This window comes from Danio rerio, chromosome 6, assembly GCF_052040795.2.
Source record: "Danio rerio strain M-AB ecotype USA chromosome 6, GRCz13ab, whole genome shotgun sequence".
Taxonomy (NCBI): Eukaryota; Metazoa; Chordata; class Actinopteri; order Cypriniformes; family Danionidae; genus Danio; species Danio rerio.
Window position 1 is genome coordinate 42,758,984 of NC_141026.1, and position 24,010 is coordinate 42,782,993.

At 37.0% G+C, this 24,010-nt stretch overlaps 1 protein-coding gene across 2 annotated transcripts; it reads left to right on the top strand.

The window, feature by feature from the left end:
* The first annotated feature begins 146 nt into the window (after positions 1 to 146).
* Positions 147 to 22,978, top strand: frs3 (fibroblast growth factor receptor substrate 3). 2 transcript variants are annotated; one of them, XM_087257735.1, is made up of 8 exons: positions 147 to 913; positions 3,691 to 3,815; positions 7,012 to 7,100; positions 7,192 to 7,378; positions 8,877 to 9,038; positions 11,016 to 11,137; positions 13,634 to 14,551; positions 16,036 to 22,978. In XM_087257735.1, exons 3-8 carry the CDS (start codon positions 7,035 to 7,037, stop codon positions 16,462 to 16,464), a joined length of 1,884 nt encoding a protein of 627 aa, XP_087113861.1. In that variant the 5' UTR covers positions 147 to 913; positions 3,691 to 3,815; positions 7,012 to 7,034; the 3' UTR covers positions 16,465 to 22,978. The 2 variants fall into 2 exon arrangements, with proteins under 2 accessions (XP_087113861.1, XP_087113860.1); XM_087257734.1 differs by having other exon boundaries at positions 147 to 470.
* The last annotated feature ends 1,032 nt before the right edge of the window (positions 22,979 to 24,010 follow it).

Below are 24,010 nucleotides of genomic sequence, written 5' to 3' on the forward strand. Positions count from 1 at the left end.
AACAATTTCTCAACCCCTTAAACACCTGTTTGACAACATGCGGAGCGTATAAAAGCAGCAGGAATTAGTTTGGTCTGCCATAAATGACAACAAGCTGGATTTGAATAGGGATGCTGCCAACACGTCATCGTGTGATGCTCAAACACATTCACACCTCATCTTCTGGTCCTCCAGCAGACTCTACCTTCTTGTCGCTCCAGCAGCCCTCGTTGTCTGCCTGAACTCTCACCCTGGTGGTCGGGAAATGTCAAAGAGAGGCCCGTGCCGCAGCAAGGGGGCGTTACGGGGGAAAAACAATTGCCTTTATTGTTATATTTTCATGCAATTCGCCTTTTCTTAGTCTCGCCGCTGGAATAAGCCTGAAAAACGTGCCGCGCGCGCGCCGAGCGACCGCCGGTGTAGCATCCGCCGTGGACTGCTGTTCGCATCCTTCATCTGTCTCGCCTCGTATTGCAATCATTGCCAAACATGTGAGTAGCAAAACCGCAGCCGAATTGTTCTGCAGTAACCCAAACGCGTTTCGATGCTGCTGCTGGTACATCGCGGGCTCGGTCGCAGCCTGCTCTCATTCATCTCATTAGTTTGCGTGAATGTGCTGTGCTTGATGCACAATAGTTACTAGCATCCAGCTGCAAACGGTTAGTGGTAGTGCAACAGCAGCGTCGATACAAAGGCTGGAGCATATAGCGAGCCATCATCTCCTTCAGTGCCGCAAGTGTTGCTTTTACGGGCTCCACTTGTGCTCCGCTTTACTGTCTTAGCATTAGAAAAGGTAGTCCTGCAGATTTTGTGTAGCATTTCTTCGCTTTTTATGGCTGAATCTTGGCGACGAGGTGCTGTGAGACGTTCAAGTTGCATCTGTTTGTCAGTCTGTGTCTATTCGGAAGACCTGCTGCACGAGATTGGGATGGATGTAAGATTTATTGCGTAAAATACAAACAAAAGCACATTTTTTAGGTGTTTGATAGTGCTTGACAGACTTCAGAGATTCGGATGTGGATTTTAGGTTTACTGTACAAACTGCTATGTGGTACGATACATGATGTGGCCTGATGTTATGAACTGACATACTCGTGTTGATATTGAATTGAATACCCAAATGAGATCAAGCATTGAACGAATTATATTCTGTTTTGCATTGTAGCTTTATTTTTCTTGTCTACATGGCCCTGCTATGTTGTGTGTATCAGTTTGTGGGCTTGTTGAAAGCAACTTCATGAGTGGGCCTTCATGTGCATGACAAACTTTATGAATGCATTGCACATCAGTGGAAATTAAGCTGGCACACATTTAAAAATGTTATTTTGTGCCATTATTATTATTATTGCACAACTAATCATGTCTGTTTTTTTAATGAAACAATCATTCTTAATTTAATATTTAGCATTACTTTTTAGTTTATATTAATAATTGTATATTATCATTCTATTATGTATATATGAATTACATTAGGCTACTTGGGCATTCATAAACGTTTGAATCTGTCCATCTGTGATATTTGTAATTTAGAATTTGATTTAAGTTGACATTTTTGTTGAAATAGTTATTATAAAACCTGCTGTTTAAAGATTAGACAACACAATGATTTGTATGAAATAAACTAATCATATGCTTATCATTATTATTATTATATTTAATCTTTATAATTTTATGCTCATCCTTGTTATTAATTAAAAATAGGATGTTCTTGTTTTTAAAACAAGTGCTCAGAAAGCTAGATTAAAATGAGAAAAACATTTCAAAATGTGTGCATGTTTCAGATATTCGTTAATCATTGACTTGTGTTTAGTAATGTGGAGTAGTATTATCCAATGTGTTTCTGATGTGGTCTGTCATTTTCTTGAGAGAAATTTTAATTAATCTGTGACTAATTTTTCTGATGAAATGATCAGTGCTTTTAAACGTCAACTGCTTCGTATTTGTCTGTATTTTTTAACGTATAGACACAAACATTTACAGTTTTATATGGTTTCATTTAATTCAGTGTCTGTGTTTGAAAACTTCTTTCATTATGCATAAATAACATGCTTTTTTAATAACATGCTTTAGTATGTAACTTTTGCCAGTCTGTCTGCTTGTAAATAAAGCTGCATGCATCTTGTGTAAGAGCATTTTAGCCAGAGCTACTTCTCTGTTTATAACAGATGTAAAATCAGTGAAACACATACAGTATGAACCACTTGGAGTGATTTAGGATAAAACAAAAACATGGTTTGATATAGGGTTGCATGGTTTAACAGTACTATGGTAGTATCGTGATACTATAGCTCCAAAATACTGGCGTTGCCACTGTAGTTTGTAAACATTAGCATTGCCATTAAAGGTCTATCTACAATAGATAATGTTGCATGTGGAAAAGTCGCTAAAATGCTCACACGCTTGTGCAACAATAGACCATTTTAATAGTCTGTTAAAGTTGCATGTTTTCTGATGTTTGCTGACATTTCAAATGCACACCTGAATCGGTTCATTTCTGTTCCTGTCAATATGGTTTAGTAGCTATAACAACTGCAACAAAAAAGAAAGACTCACAAAGTGAAATTTTGAATTACTTTGGATTGTTACCTGATAAGACTAAAAAAGAAAAACAATAGATGAAAAACCCAAAATAGCAACAGGAAACATTGAAACCACCTCATATAGTCAAATATGTTTTTGGAGAAATGCTTTTTTTGTAACAAATTTCATTTGATATAATTTGTATCTTTTATTTTAATGCATTTTTTGTTGGTCAGTATCTATAAAATAAACAAAAATAATGAATAAATTTCAGGTGACGTGACGTGCAAATAATGCTTTTTTCAATATTAAGGGAATTATGAATTAAATTCAAGTAGACCTATTATACTGTAAAATATTTAGTATTTCTGACAATTTTTCCTAATAATTTAAGCTATAAATTACAGTATCGCAGTACTATTTGGTATTGTGATACTTCAGCTGGTATAGTATTGTAAAATGAATTATTTGTATTGACTAATTAAAAAGTTCACTTTAAGAACAGGCTTAATGTATTTCCTGTAGACCTATTAGAAATAAACCACAGATTTGTATCCATGAATGGTTCTAAATTCATGTATAGGAATCAAAAACGAAACAAAGCTGATGGTCATTCAGCACCTAAAAATAAAGTAATAATGACACCTGTTGTCACAGTAACACAGCAGTGTACAAATATGTTGGTCTGTCTTCTGTGCTTATAGAGGTGTTTGAGTAATTTAGGTTCAGATGGACTCAAAACATCCAAAATCTCCTAGCAATTTTTCACTTGATTTTTTAATTATGCAAATGCAAAATGTGAACTTCTTTTGTGGTGGGATCATTTACACACACAAGTCACATTTACGTTATTTTTATGGCATTACGTTAAACATGAATGAACCAGACCTAAAAGCAAATTTCCTTTGGATATTTAAAGACACTTAAAATATAAGTTATCAGTTATTAGACAATCTTCAATAGCTGAATCTGTGCTCATCTTACAGTCTGAGGGCGACACCATAAGCTCTTTTCTGCTTTTCACATGAGAATACGATTCCCAGTATAAAGTAATTACATATTATTTATCCCGTGGGAGTCAGAGAAGAGCAACTTCATTCTCTGTGTTTTAATCACTGTCGTTTTTGAAAAGGAGGACAGTATACTCAGAGGATTGTTCATCAACTCCTGTTCCCTTTCTCTCTTTTATAGGAGAAATGAAACGTTTGTGCACTGGGACTGGATGCTTTCACCAGCACAACCCACTTCCGCCATGACACCCAGCAGAGGATTCTGGGATTGACACAAGCATCACTCCCACTGATGGCCTGGACCAGGTGAGCTGGTCTTTATGCACTATTTATAAGACAGTTATAAATGTCTTGCTTAATTAAGGCATAGTTGACATAACACTGGAATTTCTGTCATGATTTACTTGCCCATCACTTGTAAAAAAAAAAAAAAGCAGTTGATCTGTTGACAGTTCTGTTGAGCACAAAAGAATACAGGAAAACAGATGGAAGTGGAACGCAAACCTTGGGAGAAACCAGGGTCAGTCAGGGCGTCCAATTCTTTTGAGAATGATGAGAGTCCATCATGGAGAAGGTGCATGTCTAAGACACTGTTTACACCAGGGGTGCACAATCCTGTTCCTGGAGATCTACCTTACTGCAGATTTCAGTTGCTACCCAAATCAAACACACCTGCCTGTAATTATCAAGTGGTGTTCAGGGGTCCGTTCTTCGTACCTCGCTTAAATGATCTAAGATGATTTGGCAGATGCTGGATCTTTTAATCTTGATAACTGACCTCTCTTTAATTTGGTTCTTCAAGCAAGTTCGCGAATCAGATTAGAATGTCTGGATGAACTGATCTGAGATCGCTGCGTGTGTTGTGAAGGACAGATCTGTCGATCCTCGAAATCATGATCAGCAATGCCATGGTTGGCTGACGGCACAGCAGCGTAATGACATCATCTGATTAATATTCAATTATCCATGTGAGCATAATTACATCAAATTAGCAGTAAACCGTTTGTTAAATATGACACGCAATAACTTTCCACATTTGTTGTGAACTGCAGGCTTTACACTTGTGTCAAAAGTTTTCATCATGTATTTCAATGCATATCAATGTATTTAGTTCTACATTTAGAAAATATTTTCTTTATTATAGTAGCCGGTTTATTAATCACTTTATGGAATAACTGGATGTTTACAAAAGCATTTTGATTTTGTGAAAGGCGTCTGCAACTTTTGTGAAGCATCAAATCACTGGCATATTAACTGCCAAAACATGTTTACGACTGCATTAATGTATTATTTATTGTTTTAAAAGTCCCATATTGTGCATTTCTATTATACACAATTTGTACTAAAGCGATCTAAAAAGTTCATATCAATAAGTTTTCTCTTTGCACCACCAGGTGGCAGTCTTTGTACTTTTATTTCGGGGGTGCAGATTGCATAAGTTTTATTAATATATATAACTTTATTTATTTTATTAATAACTATAACTTTATATATATAGTTAAAATATATTTACTATTTTCCCAAGTGTATATAACTACTACTGTAAGAAAATATCAGAACTCGGTACATACTTTCTCTATTATCTTTGCATGCACTGAGCCGATCTAATCCTGTTTATATGATTTGAACCTGCTTCCGATCAGGTTTGAGCTAGCAGAACTGTTGCTATGACAACAACTCTCGGATCAGCTTTGAAGAACGAAACGATCCTGGATCATGTCAAATCGTCAATATCCAAATCCAGCTAACTGAGTAATCCACGTACGAAGAACGGACCCCAGGTCCTAATTAATTGGTTCAGGTGTGTTTGATATGGGTAGCAACTGAAAATCAGCAGGAAGGTAGATCTCCAGGAACAGGATTGAGCACCCCTGGTTTACACTAATATGTTTTAGTTTTAAAATGGTGTTTTAGAATGAAAACGATGCACGTCCACACTGGCATTTCACCTAGCGTTTCTGAAAAGCTCTCCGTCCACACTACACCACTGTAAACACACATCAAGTGACCACGCACACACACTGGCATGCGCTACAGCTTATGACGTGTCTGAGGTACAGGCAGTCAGCGGGTACTTTGAGCACACCTCGCTAGATGAGAGCAACGCACATCGGACAGTTCATCAAGAATCTTCTGCTAGATTTCATCTCACTATAGTTGTTAAACGTGATATTTACTTCATCAGGTCTCTGTCTAATGGTCTTTTGAATCTATTACTTGTTTTTTAGGTGACGTGTTTTGGCTGAGCGCAAAGATAAGTTAATATATTCATTTATGTAGCCGCTCACACTGATTCTGCACATTTGACTGATTGCTTGCCTTTATTTACTATATTGTATAAACTTTTTTACTTTATACTTATAATACTTTATACTTTTATAATGGCCATTATTGATTATTAAAACATAATTACTGAAAGAGACTGGGTTGTGTTTCATATTTTTTGTCTCTGTTTTGTTATAAATATCCATACAGTGAAGATGATGGTCATATAAATATGTAGCTACATGACGCCTCAACATTTTATGGTCTGTTAAGTTAATATCAAAATTAAAATAGGCAGTTCCTTACATCCTGTTTTCATTTTATTGTTGATAGTGAAACAACTAAGCCAGGGTGATGTGAATGAGGTTATAAAGTAGCCTACACGGTTCCCTTTGAATATTTATCTGACGTGACCTCGGCAGTTTGTTTGACTTGCATAGTCTGAACTTAAGGAAAGGGTCCAAGACTGAACTCTGTGCACTTAATATTGAAGAAAAAGCCCCAGGCGAATGTCTGGAGCCCCGCCTTTGTTTTCAGATGTCTCCGTTTTCCCCCATCCACACTGATACAGAGCAGCAACGAACCAACAAAAACCAAAATGGCGTTTTCTAAACGCTCTATTTCAGAGCTCAAAAACTCCAGGGTAGTGTGGACGGAAGGTGTAACCGTAGCAAAACATAATAGTGTAAACTGGGCCTATGTATGTCACTGGGCAAGTGTTTAGACTAGCTGACAGGATAATGCAGAGCCTTATCTGTCACTGAAGTCTTTGCAGAAATCAGTCTTGTACTCTTGATTCATCGATAACCATGACAACCATCTGCTCTGGATAAGTGCCGGATCCAAGATTATGTGAACCTCGGAATAAGGAGAAACTGACAGACTAACATAAGCATTTATGCTGTTCAAATTACAGAGTGTTCTTGGAAAGTGTTCAAGCTCAGTTTTAATTTCAGTTTGTCATCCTGACCATATTTCATGCGTAATTCACCAATACATTTTAAGGAAAGCTGGAAGTCTGTAACCACTGACTCACAGTATTTGCTTTTACTATGAAAGTCAATGGTTATAGGTTTCCATCTTTCCTCAAAGTTTATTTTTTTGTTCTTCAGCAGAAAAAAGAAACTCAAACTTTTTTTTTTATAAGTGAAGGGTGAGTAAATGATGACAGAATTTCCAGCTTTGGGTAAACTATCCCTTCAATTCTCAACTGACCCCTGTTTGTCGCCCGTTTAAGGTTTCAGCTGTCCTGCTGAAGCTATGGGGAGCTGCTGGAGCTGTCTATACAGAGACGCCATCCAAGACAACCATCTTAACAAATTCAAGGTGAATTTAATCTGTTCAGTCTTAGTATTTGTAAAAACAAACCTTTCTGTGGCATAAATGTAGGATCCTTGTTACCGGTTTTGTTTGACAGGTGACTAATGTGGACGATGAGGGAAATGAGTTGGGCTCAGGAACAATGGAGCTCACGCAGACTGAGCTCATTCTGCACACACGCAAACGGGACGCCATCCGGTGGCCGTACCTGTGCCTGCGTCGATACGGCTATGATTCCAACCTCTTCTCTTTCGAGAGCGGCCGCCGTTGTCAGACAGGACAAGGTGAGATGATACTTAATTCTGAATTGAATGTAAAACAAATACCAACATAGGCTCATTCTGAAAACGTAGCCCTATATACATTTCTGGAGATTGCGAATTATGTAGCCAGAAGTATGTATGGCTGCATTTTGTTTTTAAAACAAACACTACAGGACAGTATGACGCCATTCCTTTTTGCGCATACCAGCTAACCGCTTACCTCCGTATGGACGGCTTTCCCCGCTGTTACCAGTTTGTTCAAATAGCTCGTCATGTATGTTGGCGGATTTGAGACCACAATGACAGTGTTCGAGTTCAGTAAGGAACGGTTCCAGAAAGCATATAAGACAAAAACAAAAGCCAAAAAAACAAACAAACAAATAACTGGATGAGAATGTGGTAAAATCTAAAACATAGTAAAAATCAGGTGAGGGCTTTTTCTTTTTCTGGATTGCTTTTAGGTATGTTGGGTTTAGGTAAGTGGGTGTGCGGGTCAATCTGTGCTTTTGAAAACACTATTGGTTGGGTTTAGGGAATAAGGACGGTACATTTTCAGAATGAGCCTAGGTTGACAAATGCTCATGTAAATGTTGTGCGTTTGCTCAGAGATGTTTGCCTTGATTTTTGTCACAGTTTTTGTCACACTTGATTTTTATACAAAGTACACAGTGGATCCAAATCAACTTTTCATCAAAGTTGTCCAAAATCTGTTGATCAACACCCATTCTTGTCTTATGACGATTTTAAGAATCTTGTAGTTTTTAAATTTAGATGTTCACATCCAAAATTTGTAACAGTGTCTCCATATTTGGTTTAAAACCAACTGCTCAAAGACAGCATTGGAGTCTCTGATATTGAATAGTCATTGAGAAGTATAAGGGTTTACCAGTTGCGTTAAAAGGTCAGTTCATCCAAAAATGAAATTTCTGTTATTAATTACTCAATCCCATGTCATTACAATTTCCAGACACCTACATTCATCTTCACAACACATTTTAAGTTAATTTAGTTGTTTTGATGAAATCTGAATCTCTGACATCAACGGTCCTGAGGCATTAGAGGTCCAGAAAAAGAACCAAAAACATTCCATGTGACTAGTGGTTCAGCTGGAGTTATATGAAGCTTCAAGAACACATTTATGTTGCAAAAACCTAAAAAAAAAGTCTTCTGCATTAACTTCTGCACATTTACTATGGTCAATACACACATATTTATAACACATATTTTATAAGAAGATATATAAATATAATATAAATAATTTTTTATATAATATAATATATAATAAATATAATATAATATATAAAAAATATATACCGTATCTATTTAAAAAATCATTTTAAAAATCTGTAAATTACAAATCTAATTTAATTTAGAATTTGTTTATTATACGGTACCTACAAGAGCACTTTTTTGTGCAACATATTAATATACATACATATTTCAGTGTTCTGAGAATGAAAAAATAAATTGTTCATAATGCTTCATTGTAGTGTCTGTTGCTTCTCTTTATGTTCGACAGGGATCTTTGCATTCAAGTGCTCTCGTGCAGAAGAGATCTTCAACCTGCTGCAGGAGTTGATGCAGTGTAACAGCATCAACGTGGTGGAAGAGCCCATGATCATGACCCGACCCGGCCACGCACCAGAGATGGACATGCCTCGAACTCCACAGACACCCAATAGTGAGCTGAAATATCTACCAACATAAATGGATAGGGTTTCATTTCTACTAGGCATCTGACAGGATGAGATTTCCATGACAATTACAATATTCAGTATTACAATATAAGCTCCAAAAAGGGTTATATACACAGGTTCAGTATCTTAACAAACATGAATACATTTTTGTGTATTAGTTTATTGTGCATAAATGTTTAAAGTAAATACATGTTTCAAACCAATTCAACATCAAAAAGCCTTTAAGGTAAATTAGATAACACTTTACAATAAGGTCTCATTAGTAAGTGGTACCTAATGCATTAACTAACATTAACAGTGTTAGGTATTTTATTAGATATTAGCTAAGAAATGAACAATCAATTTATATTTATTAGTTTAAATGAACTACTGTTAACAAATTAAATCTTATTGTGAAGCATTAATGAACAACAGACCTATAAAGAATATGAAAACTCTTCCATTAATATCTCTGGCATGTCATGGGCCAGATCAATTGCGATATATGGATGAGCAGGTCATTTTGATGTGCACGAGTGGTTCATTTTAATGTCTCATCAATGTATTTTCTTTATTTTAGCAGCAGAAATAATGCACACATAAGCACATTAAACACCTAGTCATTCGTATTTACATATTTTCACTCCCCATTCATTAAATGGCTTTCACAAATTTATTTTTGACTTTTTAGTGTTTCTGTAAATGTAGACGGCCACTTTATTAGGTACACCTGTCCAACTGCCTGTTAACTTAAATTTCTAATCAGGCAATCACATGGCAGCAACTCAATGCATTTAGGCATGTAGACCTGTTTAAGACGATCTTCTGCAGTTAATCCAAGCTTTAGAATGGGAAAGAAAGGTGATTTAAGTGTCTTTGAACGTGGCATGGTTGTTAGTGCCAGATGGGCTGGTGTATTTCAGAAACTGTTGATCTAGTGGGATTACGCACAACCATCTCTAGAGTTTACAGAGTAAAAGAGAAAATATCCAGACTGGTTTGAGCTGATAACCAGTAACTCAAATAACCACTTATTACAACCAAGGTATGCAGAAGAGCATCTCTGAACACACAACATGTCGAACCTTGAGGTGGATGGGCTACAGCAGCAGAAGACCACACCGGGTGCACTCCTGACAGCTAGGAACAGGAAACTGAGGCTACAATTCTCACAAGCTCAACAAAATTGGACAATAGAAGATTGGAAAAATGTTGCAGAATTCAGAATTTGGCGCCTTGTATCAACGGTTCAGGCTGCTGGTGGTTGTGTAATGGTGTGGGAGATATTTTCTTGGCACACTTTGGGCCCATTAGTACGAATTGGGCATTGTGTCAATGCAGCAGGCTACCTGATTATTGTTGCTGACCATGTCCTTCCCTTTATGACCACAGTGCATCCATCTTCTGATGGCTACTTCCAGCAGGATAACCCACCATGTCATAAAGTGCAAATCATCTCAGACTGGTTTCTTGAACATGACAGTGAGCTCACTGTACTCAAATGGCATCCACAGTCACCATTTCTAAATCCAATAGAGCACCTTTGGCATGTGGCGTAACGGGAGATTCACATCATGAATGTGCAGCAGACAAATCTGTAGCAACTGCGTGATGCTATCGTGTCAAAATGGACCGAAATCTCTGAGGAATATTTCCAGTACCTTGTTGAATCTATGCCACAAAGGATTAAGACAGTTCTAAAGGCAAAAAGGGTCCAACCCATTACTTGTAAGGTGTAGCTAATTACGTAGCTGGTGAGTGTATAACTTTGTCTAAATATATCATAACCACAGATATTGTACGTATAGACTAAATACATTTTTTTAAAATTTGAAATGCGCAGGTTTGTCATCATCCGGATCAAAAATATTAATGACTCATCTTGCACATGACACACATATACAACAGCACGTATTAGCTGATGGGAGGATGACCTCATTGTCACCTGCTTATGTGTGTTGTGCTCTGGTCTGTTTGTGTAGCCCCTGCCTTCCCGATGCAGGGTTTTCCTAATGGATACCCAGGATACCCAATCAGTGCAGACTCATCGCAGCCCTCTCTCACCAACGACCACAGACACAGCCTCATGGGACTCGATGACCAAGTGAGATCACACACCTGCCTGTGCACACACACACACTCGCCTCCTGAAGTGAACCAAATGCTCAAGCAGGATTGTATTGGCAGACACAAAATATCAAAACAAATAAAATATTGACAGACAAATATACCTTTTTAGACAATTTTGCAATAGAAATGTTCTCCCAATAATGAGAAGTCTGTCATAAACATTCCTTTGTAATTTACTTTTTCATAAACTGCTAATTATAAAATATGAATTAAATATTAATGTGAACAATACAACGTGTATCCAATATATTAGAACATGCATTTTATACTGTTATATAAAATAATAACAATAAAATAAATAGATTTAGATGTGTTTGATGCACATATAGTATTATGCTAGTGAAAAAATATTTATGGCCTGTAAATTTTCTGAACTCACCAGCCACTATGACTACACTGTGACCTGTAAACTATAATGAAGATGACCATGATAATAGCAAATAGTTATATGGAGCTCTTGCAGCTGTAATTCACTTTGTGTTGTTTACATTCAAAGGAGCCTCAACATTTTATCAAAGTCCTTTTAAGGCAAGTCATTTCACTCTGTGGCCATCTTTGAAACGCCTCTCAGGCATTCTGTTTGAATAGGGAAACATCAAATTCTCCAAAATTGCTTGCCAAGCTTACGATTGAATTTCATATTAGGAATCACTAATAAAATTAAACAACAACTGTCTATTTAGTTTCATTTCTAAACATCCAAATCGTACAAAACCTGCAGAAACTCACGACTGGTCTAAGCCCCTTCTCCAGAGTATCGTCAGTCTATAGTGATTGATGATTGGCTCCTGAACTAGAAGGCAGGATTTATTCGCCATATAGTGATAGATGATTGGCTCCTGTACTAGAAGGCGGGGCTTTGTTCACTATATTGTCCGTTACACTTTTCCTCACTCAAAAAGATATGAGTGACATGTCTTGTGTGTTCTGTAGTATTTGATTATATGTCTGGCTGTTCTGAAAGCTGCTGCTCAACCAGTCAGTGACTCTAGAGGCAGCGTCTAAACAAAAGGGATTTTAGACAGACTTTTCCTGCGACGGAATAATGATTAATAGATTAGTCAGTGCCAAAGCCATAACTGGAACTAGTCTAGGAAAAAAAACTTAATATCACAGTACAAAATTGTTACACCCAAATCAATATGATTCCATATAATTTTAATAAACAGGAAAGATTAAGAGAAACGAAACATTTAGTTGAAGATTTGTAGTTTGCAATTTGTTTTTGCAACAACTCATTTCAATTTTAATGTATTATCTTTCTATTCCTAAAGATGTTTTGTGACCAAACGTTTATCAAAACCATTTGATCTTTATTTATTTATTCCAAAATGGCACCCTACAGCCGGGTAACTTCTACCTTCCTGTTGCATGTCCAGAAGTTCTACATTTTGTGTGATGGTTAGCATCTTCTGCTGCCTTTTGGGTGCTCCCCCAGGTGCCTTTGACAGTGCAGAACCTTTCTTTGACATTGTGGGGAGAAAACTTGCAAACATACAGTACAGCACTTTAGAGTCACACTGCTAGCGATCAGAGATTTGTGTACATTTGGCAAGCTGAAAGCATTCTGAACTGTACAGGAAACAAGGCACGGAGGAGATTGATTGGCAGTGGTCTACAGCCAATCAGGGCGCAAAACAAAATCCATTGTATAAAAAAAGTATTTCAAATTACACAAACAAATGATCGAAACTGCGAGCCTGCGAATAGTGAGGGACTACTGTAATACTGTTCACATCAGTGTGCATTAAATTTATATGCATCAAATATTATTGGCTGTATCAAAGTTTCTTTAAGCCAAGTCATTTCACTCATTGGCCATCTTTGAAACACCTCTCAGGCTGTATGCTCGGGCATTCTGTTTGAATAAGGAAACAACAAATTCTCCAAAATTGCTTGCCAAGCTTATAATTGAATTTCATATTAGGAATCATTTATAAAAATAAACAATAACTGTCTTATTAGTTTCATTTCTAAACATCCAAATCACATAAAATCAGCAGAAACTCACGTCTGGTCCGAGCCCCTCCCCCACACTATCATCAGTCTTTAGAGATCGATGACTGGCTCTTGTACTAGTAGGCGAAGCTTCTTTTTTTTACCATAAAGCGATCGATGATTGGCTCCTGTACTAGTAGGCGGAGTTTTTCATCACATAGCGATCGATGATTGGCAACAGTACTAGTAGGCGGAGCTATATTCACCATATTATTCACATATAAAAAGAATGACATGTCTTGTGTATTCTATAATCTTTGGTATATTCACTGAGAAATGGACATAGAGAAAATGAGCATTGGCAGTATGATCTAATAAATGGCATGTGACGCATTCGGAGGTTACCTGAGAAGATTACTGTATCACATCTTGTAAGCAGAGGCGCAGTAGAATCCCTTTAAAGCTAAAGACTTGTATCATGACTCAACACTAGAATGCGAAGACTAACAGTTACCTCTGCTTTTTTTGCCAGACCCATACATACGTGAATACGGTCGGGATGGAAACTGACCTGTCAAGCCGCCACTGTGTTCACTCCCTGCCCGAAGTGCGGCCTGCCACCTACCCAGAAGCCACAACCACCACCACCACCATACGTGGGGGCCCGATCCCAGGCCAGCCCGGCATGCACTGCTGCCCGCTGGACGACCCTCACAAAGACCCTCAGGTCTTCCTCCAGCCCGGAGCCCAGGAGGTGAAGTTCATGCTGGGCCCGACCCCAGCACAGCGCCACCTAATGGAAAGAGACAGAGAGCGCCACGTCCCTCACCCGCTCCGAGCGCCAGACGGCAGCTCTGAAACCGAAGGGGAGGAGACTCCTCCCGTACACATGTGCAACACGCACTCCTACCACCATTGCCATCACCTGATGCACAGACACCCCAGCATGGAGCCGTGTCCGGAGAGCCAGCTGACCTATGAGAACATCAACGGACTCAGAGGGGCACGGAGGCAAAGGCTCAGTCCTAGCACCGTGTCTCAGTCTCAGTCTTTGGGCTCCAGTAGCAGCAGCAGCACCACGGGCGACTCACGCACACACACGCATCCACACTCACTCCCACTCACACACACACACACTTCCTCACTGCCTCCGCAGGGATACGGCTGTGACCGAGGAATGGTGGCCGCCGGTCATCGGCGCACAGCATTGCTCAACTACGAAAACCTTCCGTCGCTCCCTCCAGTTTGGGAATACCGTGCACTCCAGCGGGAGGAAGAAGAGGATCAGGATGAGGACGAGGATGAGGACGAATATGAGGAGGAAGAGGAAGAAGAGTATGATGAGTATGAGTATTCAGAAGGGCCCGCTACCCCTAACGGATATCATCAGGAGAGCGGCGGTGGCGGGATTCATCGAGACGCTCTGCAGAACTACGTCAACACTGAACAGGTGTGTTAATGACAGTACAGGCTAATGCATGGAGTCCGTTTGATAAATGTAAGTCAGTGTGTAAAATAGTGATTTCAGGAGTGAATTACTCAAATTTTATACATGGTAGGTTTAATTTAATTAGTGTATTTTTATTGTAAATATTTTGATGTAGTAATAATAATAATAATATATAGAAAAAAGACAACTCATTTTCTTGAGAGAATATTTATGTTATGCTTTCATCAAAAATATGTATCATTGTAATCTTCAAGAGTTTCAGCTCTATTAATTAATTCAGGGGTTCCCAAACTTTCCAAATCGCAACCCCCAAAATAACAATTTCAGTGACTCTTATTAGACAATTATTACAGTACATGAAAAGTAAGTGAAATTAAACATTTTTATGTTTAAAGATACAAAAATAATTGGAATTCCTAGGGTTAATATAAACATATATACATAAATATATTTATATGTATGTATATATATATATATATATATATATATATATATATATAAAAATATATATATAATATCAAATATTTCCCAAGTGATGTGTAATTGAGCAAGGACTTTTTCTTTTTCTTTTTTTTGTAATATTTTGTTTTATTTAACATTTTTATGATATTTAGAAAAATAGTACAAAACCAGTAAAAGGAAGAAAAAAATAGTACAGAACAATTGACATTAAACCCCCCAAAAACGAAAAAAGAAGGATCGTCTCAGTTACCAAATATAAATACATGTATATACATAAGTAGCATAAACATATAAAGAAAAGATGACAATATTCACATTTTTACAAAGCTAGTGTCATTATTTTATAGGCTAGAGATGAAAATTTACAAACTTAAAATGCTAATTTCCCAAGAGTTTTAAGATAGGTCCCCATGTGGTTTCAGCTTTTTTCTGTAAAGTTTCAAGACGTAGTTGTTCCATTTGAATGAAATAAAGCAGCTCGTTCAATTATCTCTTATAACAGGGAACCTTTGGAGATTTCCAATTAAGTAAGATCATCTTTTTAGCTGTAATCTTGCCAACCATCAGGGCTTGCTGTTGGGTTAATGGAAAGATGTCCATTATATAAGAATATCCAAAAAGAGCCAAATTGTAGTCAGGTTGGATATTGGTCCCACAAGCACTGGAAAACAATTTAAAAATGCTGGACCAAAACTCATAAAGAACAGGACAAAATCCAAATAAATGTGCCAAAGTCCCTTTTGCCCCACTACATCTGCCAAATTTAGGAGATACAAAGGGAAATATCTACTTAATCTAGTTTTTCTTCTTCTTTGAAGTTCAGTATTATTAGATCCTTAACACCTTTTTTGCTACAGGACAAACTACTGTTGTCCAATTACTTGCCAAATAACCCAAACTTGCCTAGTTCACATCATTAACCTATTAAATCCTATTAATTGCACTTTAGGTCATTGGTCAAAGCATGTAGGAACCATGTGATTAGTAAATACTAACACAGAAATGTACGCAATCTCCAACAGCTACCACCTCCTACACGTCTCCGTCATGCTTGCCCTCCTCACCCTCACCCACCTGAGAGGGCCAACCGAGTTTTCAACTTTGACTTCAGACGTCAGCGAGCAGGACGTGGCAGCAGCATCTGCGAGCAGCACAGTCGTCACCCGCCTCCACCTCCCTCTCGACAGCTCAACTACATCCAGGTGGACCTGGAGGGGGAACCCTCCGGATGTTCGGGACACAGCGGCGGCGCTCCGGTACCACAGAGACCTCCACCCCTCAAACGGGGCATGGCAGCCGCCGCAGCGCCTCCATCATCCCGCAGAGGAGAGTGTTATGCAGTGATTGACCTAAAGAAAACTGCAGCCATGTCCAACCTCCAGAAGGCTCTCCCTCGGGATGACGGCACCTCGCGGAAAACACGCCACAACAGCACCGACTTGCCTCTGTGAGAGGGAAAAACAGGGACAGAGAGAGCTACAGGTACGCCAGGAATTTAAAAAAAAAATGAGGGAAAATATGTTCACGAAAGAGAGTTCTGGTGGTATTTTCCTCCCACCATTATAGTGAAGCCTCTATTTTCTCATTTTCTACACTCATACCAACTGCTGCTTGATGAAATAGTAACTCGATTGATCTGAGCACTGAGCATTTTATTTTATTTTTTCTCACTTTTTGCGTGGGAAGGTCGGGAGATAATAGTTAAGTACTTATTATCAACATGGTTTTTGGCTGCTGACTGGGATTAGGGCCAAAGAATTGGGTTCGGGACAAAAATACTTCATTCAGGAAACAATCAACAGTGTCTTATGCTTGATTTTAGATTTGATTCCTTTATGGTTTGTTGATTATTTAAAGGGATAGTTCACTCGAAAATAAAAATAGCAATCTGCGAGATGATGGAAAACAAAATCTATTTTAAATGAAGAGCATGAGTAGAGGGTTTTTTCAGATTTAGGCTGTTCCTTTACATTCCAGGATATCAGCATAATATTTCGACACTTGAGCAGAACAGACTTGAATCCACCATAAGTGTTTCATAATTATCAAAAGTTTTCATCTAACTGAAGACAAAGTCCTCAACGTGATGAAGAAGCTGCAGCGGTTTCTCTCATGTTGTTAGTTTGAGTTTTCATATGTAGCTATGTAGAGGTTGCGATAAAGGTGAAGAGAGCTGTGCTTGTTCAGTTTTTGAATGCCTCTTGATTCTCCAACGCTCAGGAATTGATTCGGTCAATTCATTTTGCACTTACCTTTCTCTAATTGTAACTGAGCCTCCCCTAATTTCATGATTCCCATATAAAGCATGGCAAAGTTTACATTATTAAAAGTAATTCAAAATGCCATCCATAACATCTTTATGGGTTTGCGGTGGTTTTTGGATGAATAATTTGATGTTTTTGAATCTAAGAACAAGACTTTGACCCGGACTAAGTATTATTCTGAAATGTGCTTATTTTGTTCAGTATCTGCTCAAGCACCATTGCCTTTTTTTGCTTATTCCATCTCTTTTCAGTTATAATTTCCCATCGTCCCAAAAAATTGAGTACTAAAGGGTCAAAAGGAGAGAAGTTTAAAACTCTTTCATTGACATAAATATCAATTATTTTCATTGAAAAAATATAAACAATTTATTTGTAGGCTGTTCAAGTGGTACGTAAATAAAAATATGTTATTCTCACATCCCTAAAGTCATAATATACCCGAGAGTGACAATTCTCTGTGAATCCAAGAGTGTATTTATGTACATCTATGTTTTGTAAAGCTTCGTAAAGCACCATATGCATATTATTCAGAGGTGAGAATGTTAATTATTTTTTTATATCGTGAAAAAAATCATGCCAGGAATCATGAGGCAAAACATATTTATATTTAATTTAGAATTATTTATTTATGTAGCTGTCTGTCTGTTACTTAATTTATTTATTGTTTTGTATTCCAATCATTTGTAGTAGATAATATGTCGTCACTTGTTTTAGAGATACCAAAGGTGAGACCACAGAATCTACCTTGGTATAATTTATCGTCTTTTTTGAACTGCGGTTCATGTTGAATAATAACTGTATTTAAACATATTGTGCCAAAAATTATAATGATATTGAACTATGTGCCATTGGTAAATGTTGAATTTTAGGGCTAACAATCAGCAAAATGTAAAACACACACATAAATGCAGCTGTTCTTTACAATTTCATCACAATCGGTTCAGGGCTTGAAAATATTTTGTCTACAAGTACACAGAAAACCAGACAAGTCAATGCATTACCAGTGAAATCCCACTGTGTTTAGTTCAATTAGTTATTTTGTATTGTTGTCTTCATCAGAATTTCATAAATCAGCTATTTTTATAACACAGATAGTGTTCTAAAATGATTATACATCTATTTTGTTTTTCAGTCTTAACGTTTGCGTCTTACGCACGTTAACACAGCCCTAAAAATGAATTTATTTCTCAGCAATGATACTGATGTAGCTATATTAAGTTTCTTAAGTTGTTTAAAATTTTGCTAGGAACCTCAACTCTTATGAAAATTTACCATGGTTTTATTATAGTAAAGTGTGGTCACCATGTTTTTGTTGCCATTCATGTGACCATTTGGTATTTGCATGCAAATACTATTGTTAAACTTTTCCAGCAGGCACAGGACACTAACATGATGTCAGATTCACGTTGTACCCCAACGTCGTGGGTTGTTTTTTTTTATTTTATTCGGAAATGAAAATCCAGTTGACGTCAGAACCCAACATCAGGCCGATGTCAATGTCCAACGTTAGACAGAGGCTGCAATCTAAAACCAACAAAATATCAACGTCTAATGATGCCACAGCTTGACATTGTGTGGACGTTACCACTATGACATCTATTAGACCTTGGATTTTGGTTGTTATACCTGAAGAATAAACGTCAGCATGTTGGTTTAAGATGTTGGCTTGACATTGGATTTTGGTCACTTTCCAACACAACCTAAAATCAACAAAATGTTAACGTTATTTCATTTAGTTATTGGACGTCAAAATAACATTGTCCTTAGATGCTGGTGACCTAAATCTAACCTTATATTAACGTCTTATGATGTTGTGTGTCTGTTGGGATGATTTGTGTTGCTTGATTGATTTGCAGTGACCATGGTTTAACTACAGTAACCATTTTTTTTAGCTTTATTTATATTAAAACGATGGTTCATTCTCAGGGAAGAGCTGAGGTTTTTTATCTTGCTGGTTTTTACTAAATCTCACAGGCAGCCATATTGTTCTGAGCGCAGGGCTTTGTGAGTCTGAACAAAAAGTTGATCATAACTAGCATGTAACGCAAGATACGCTATACATAGTATTTTAATTCCAAGCATAGATCATTAAAAGAAATCACAGTAGATTTTAATGTTCTTCAAGAAGCCATATTTGAAAGAAAATATTCAAATACACATCTAGATTTATATATGAAAAAGTGTAGAATAATAGATGTGATTAACTTTTATTTGTCACCAATATTTTTAAAATTTAAAACTTTTAAAAAAATCGACTACATTTCGAGAGCCTTGCAGTTCAACACAGTATCGCTGCCAAATAGTAAGTCCAAATAAAATCAACATATTACACTCACAATCACAATTACACATGCTTATTGTACTTTAAAGAATGCGATGATGAACTATTTGGACACTTTTCGACACTTTTCAGAGGATCGATCTAGTTTTTAACATCTATATTTTGGTATTGTGGTATGATAAACATTTTGCAATAACAGCTAATGGAGTCATATCAGAATTTGTTGAGTTGTTCAAGAACATTTTCTGTGATACGAGTCGTGTGTGCATTCAGAAAGGACTGGATCAGTCTTTCTCAGGCCTCATCTTGATAAACATGCGCTATATGTGTATTTAAACCAGGCTTGAGGAAAAAAAAAAAAAATCTAATCATCTTGTCTGTAGGTGTGGGATCATAGAGAACTTGATTGTGCCATAAGTGATTTTTCGTCCACTTGTTTTTAAATAACGTGTAGCTATAGAGGTATTTTAAAGTAGCACATACTAACTAGAGTCCTGTGTTGATCACGTGGGGCCGATTTGAAGTGTAATTGCCAACGCAATCTCACAATTCGTAACTTTTTATAATTTAGTGGCTGGTTTGTACGATCTCATTCGTACATTTTAGCACGATTTGCTCATCCCCCAATGGGGTTTTTAAAAATTTTACGTTTTCATGTGAATTAAATCGTATAGATTAATATTTCAGACAATTCGTATAACAGCTTTGTGAGATCGGACTGTGTTTGTTTTGTTGGTTGGTTTGTTTTATGTTTTTATACCTTTCAATCACATTATTTAGTTTCATTCATATTCAGGAGTTAGACCCAGGTTAACTGCACTGAAATTGTAATATGGGATGAGCGATCATCTGAAAGTACTGTAAAAAAAATCCCTCTGTGAAATCAAACGTGACCAAGAAATAGAATATCTGACTGTATGGAGCCAGATCAGTCTCAAAACATAATACATTTATAAAATAAAATTCATACATGCACAGGACAATTCACATTTACAAAAAAACTATTTGTAAGGTCTACAAAACTACACAAAACCAATTCGTAAATCTAAAACATGATTTCATAAATATACAAATCTAATTCTGAAAATCCAAACGCAAATCATAAATACACGCATCCAATTTGGAAATTCAAAACGCAAGTGATAAACTAGGGATGCAACGATAATAAATTATAGGTGTGCGATTTATAGTCTAAGAAATAATCACGGTTTCATGGTTATCACGATTATTTGCATTCATTGATTTCAAAATCCTACTAGTTTAAAACTAAAATTATTTTAAATTTGGTTTTGTAGTTCAGGCCTGAATACATATTTGTTGCTGTTTTAAAAGTTAATTTGATTGACTATATAAAAGTCACTGGATATTACTGATGCATTTATTGGGTAAAATTGCTACTTTTTACCTTCATTCAATGTGTTTTTGGTCATTATCAATGCATTGTCACTTTTAATTGAGCATGAGCAGCGCAGCAAAATTAGATCCAGTGCCAAAACTATAATGACACTGCTGCTTCAGTGATGCTCACGCCTCACGCTGATATGCTGCTTCTGTGTGCATTATGAAATCTAATCTGTTAACATGGACGCCAAAAAACACGTGCTGCTCACGCTTGCGGTGTGAAACAGGCTTGAGGCTTTCAGCACTCTCTTTGAAAACACTCGATTGATCTCGGCTGGCGGATCAACACTCGCCACATGATCGCTCTCATCATTGCCATTATTTGTAAGTGGGTTAAAGTGGGTTTGCAAACCTGTGTACTTTTCATTGCTTCTTCCTCAAACTTTAGCCGTATGCAGTTCCCCCGGTCACAAAAGCCCCGTCTTCTCCACTAGGTGTGCCTGAAAAGCATGAACGCGTTTCGTTGCGTACACATGGCTCCATTGGAAATAACAAACTTGAACAAGCTTGCCTTTATAGCCTCAGTCATAGTCAGTCCAGTGTGCTAGGTTATTAGTCTTGTTGTACAAACTAGCTCACTGTTGGCATAACTTTGTTTAGTTTTGTTCCATGCAACTTTCTGCAGTTTTGTTCAATGCAAAAACACGATGTTGAGAAGCCTTTACGATTAATTAACCGTGACAAAGTAAATCGCGGTTAATAGTGAAAGCGGTTGCATCACTATCATAAACACACAAATCCAATTCGGAAATTCAGAACGCAAATCATAAACACACAAATCCAATGTAGAAATTCAAAACTCAATTTATAAATACACATATCAAATTTGTAAATTTAAAACGTGATTCAAATATACACAAATCCAATTCATAAATTGAAAACGCAACTCATAAATACACAAATCTAATTTGTAAATTCGAAATGCCATTCATTAATACACAAATCCAATTATTTGCCAAAAATATTTGTTGTATATGTAGTTGTATTTATGAATTGTGTTTTGAATTTACAAATTGGATTTTGTAAAGGTGAATTGTGCTGTGCATATTTGAGTTTTATTTTGTAAATATATTATTTTGAGACTGATCTGGCTCTATAATAAATGTGCTTATTGACCTTAAATGGGAACTAGTTTAACCTCTCATTTTTTTGTTTTCATGTAAGCAACATTAAACCTCTTAGTTCTGGAGCGATTCGAATTCAGTTTCTCATGTAAATCTGGGATGGTTTTCCACTTGAAGAAGGTTTCGTAGTGACCTTATCGAATGACCTGTCCTATTGGCGGTAGACTTACATTGTCATAATAAAGCTTAGACAAAGCTCAATGACTGTGATGTACTGTACATTAATGTGAATGTGTCTCAAATGTGTCAAGAGAATAAGAGAAGCCGGCCGTGCATGGACTCTTTACCCAGAGACTGCATTTCTTGAGCTCCTCAAAACTGTCTCGCTCTCAAACCGTCTTACTCTCTGTATGAATGTACCACACAGAGATGGACTTGTAAAATGCTCCAATGAGGTGATTTACACTCAATGTTTCTATCCTCCCTGATGAAAAAAAAAAGATGTGTTAATGTTCAAGTTTCGTCTCAAGAATTCCGATTTCGATTCGATTTTTTTGATTCCGTTTCTTTATATACAGTATTTACATTTTCTTGTATGTAATTCTGTGTATGTACATAACATATATGGGTATGCAGTTGCAGTCAGCTTCTCCTGTGTTTGTTTGTGTTGGCGAAACAGACACTATACTTTTTGCCACAACCCATTTGTAGAAAGAGCAACGCCTCGACGGTCATTCCATTAGATGGACATTGCAGTCTCTATAAAACAGATGAACAGAAATCTCCTGTAGTCTGTTGATGTTGCGGTCGCAACCCTTCCCTGTTCTTACAATGCAAAGCAGGCATGCCCCATGTTGAATGTTATTTTCAGTCATATAAACTTTTGAAGAGAAAGGCTTGTATAATAAAATGAATGTGATTAAATGTAATGTCAACATTAAAACTGGAAATGTCATCAAGCGTTTGCTTTGGTGCGTGTTTGAATGGCTGAGAACAAGATTGAGGAGGCTTGAAAGAAGTGAACATTGTGTACTGTACATTTCCTTTGGCAGCTGTCTACTTAGTCCACTAGATGGTAGCAAAGCATACGCTTGTAAAAAAAAGATCTTTTGGAGATTCTGTCTTGCACAGCATTCTTCATTAAGTTAAGATTAATATGCTTATTTGCAAAATAATAAAAAATATGTAAACAAAAAAAAACTGTGAAACAGCATAAATTCTGTATTAGGAAATATGAACTTATCAGAAATAAATCTTAATGCATAAAGTTTTTATAAAGTATTTGATTGTTTTAGTATTAAATGTACAAATCTTTAGAAAAAAGCTCTATTTTCATGGTATAATATTGAAAGACCAGAGAAAACCTGTGCAGTAAGATTGGAAGTGGACAAAAGATTGTTTATGTTTAGCATTTGTTTGGCATGTTTTTGAACTGGAATGTGTCTCTCTTGTTTACCTGTGATCCGAACAAGCAAAATTATTCCCAGCAGCTTCATTCAGGTTAAATTCGCTGACTTCGTTTGTCTCATCTTTTGGCCTTTCTCATATAATCTTCATAAACTAGCCAATGACAAGAAATAATATAAGTCGCGCCTCCAAACACATGAAAACGAAACTAACAAGCCTGATTTAAAAATGTAAGGAGTAGAAAGTAAAAACTTGTCAAAAAAATAAGTAGTGGAGTAAAGTACTAATACCAGAAAAATCTACTTAAAGGGATGGTCCACTACGATATCATATTTTTAAACTTTAGTTGGTGTGTAATGTAGCTGTGTGAACATAAACAGCATCTCTGAGTGTAAAAAGCCCAAAGTTCAATGCAAAGGGAAACCTTGGTTTTTACAGTGTTAGGTTAGCAAAGCCTACACTGAACGAATTTTGGGGACCACAAAAAAAAATACTACTGGGCCTTGTGAGATCACAAATGTACTTTTACCGCGCGCACACACTGCACAGCTAAGGGCCGTGGCTAGAGGCGCTGTAATGT

Coding starts and splice junctions, on each gene's coding strand:
- frs3 (XM_087257735.1), top strand. CDS start 7,035: ATGGGGAGCTGCTGGAGCTGTCTATACAGAGACGCCATCCAAGACAAC. Junction 9,039..11,015: donor AACTCCACAGACACCCAATA/GTGAGCTGAAAT, acceptor CTGTTTGTGTAG/CCCCTGCCTTCCCGATGCAG. Junction 14,552..16,035: donor ACTACGTCAACACTGAACAG/GTGTGTTAATGA, acceptor AATCTCCAACAG/CTACCACCTCCTACACGTCT.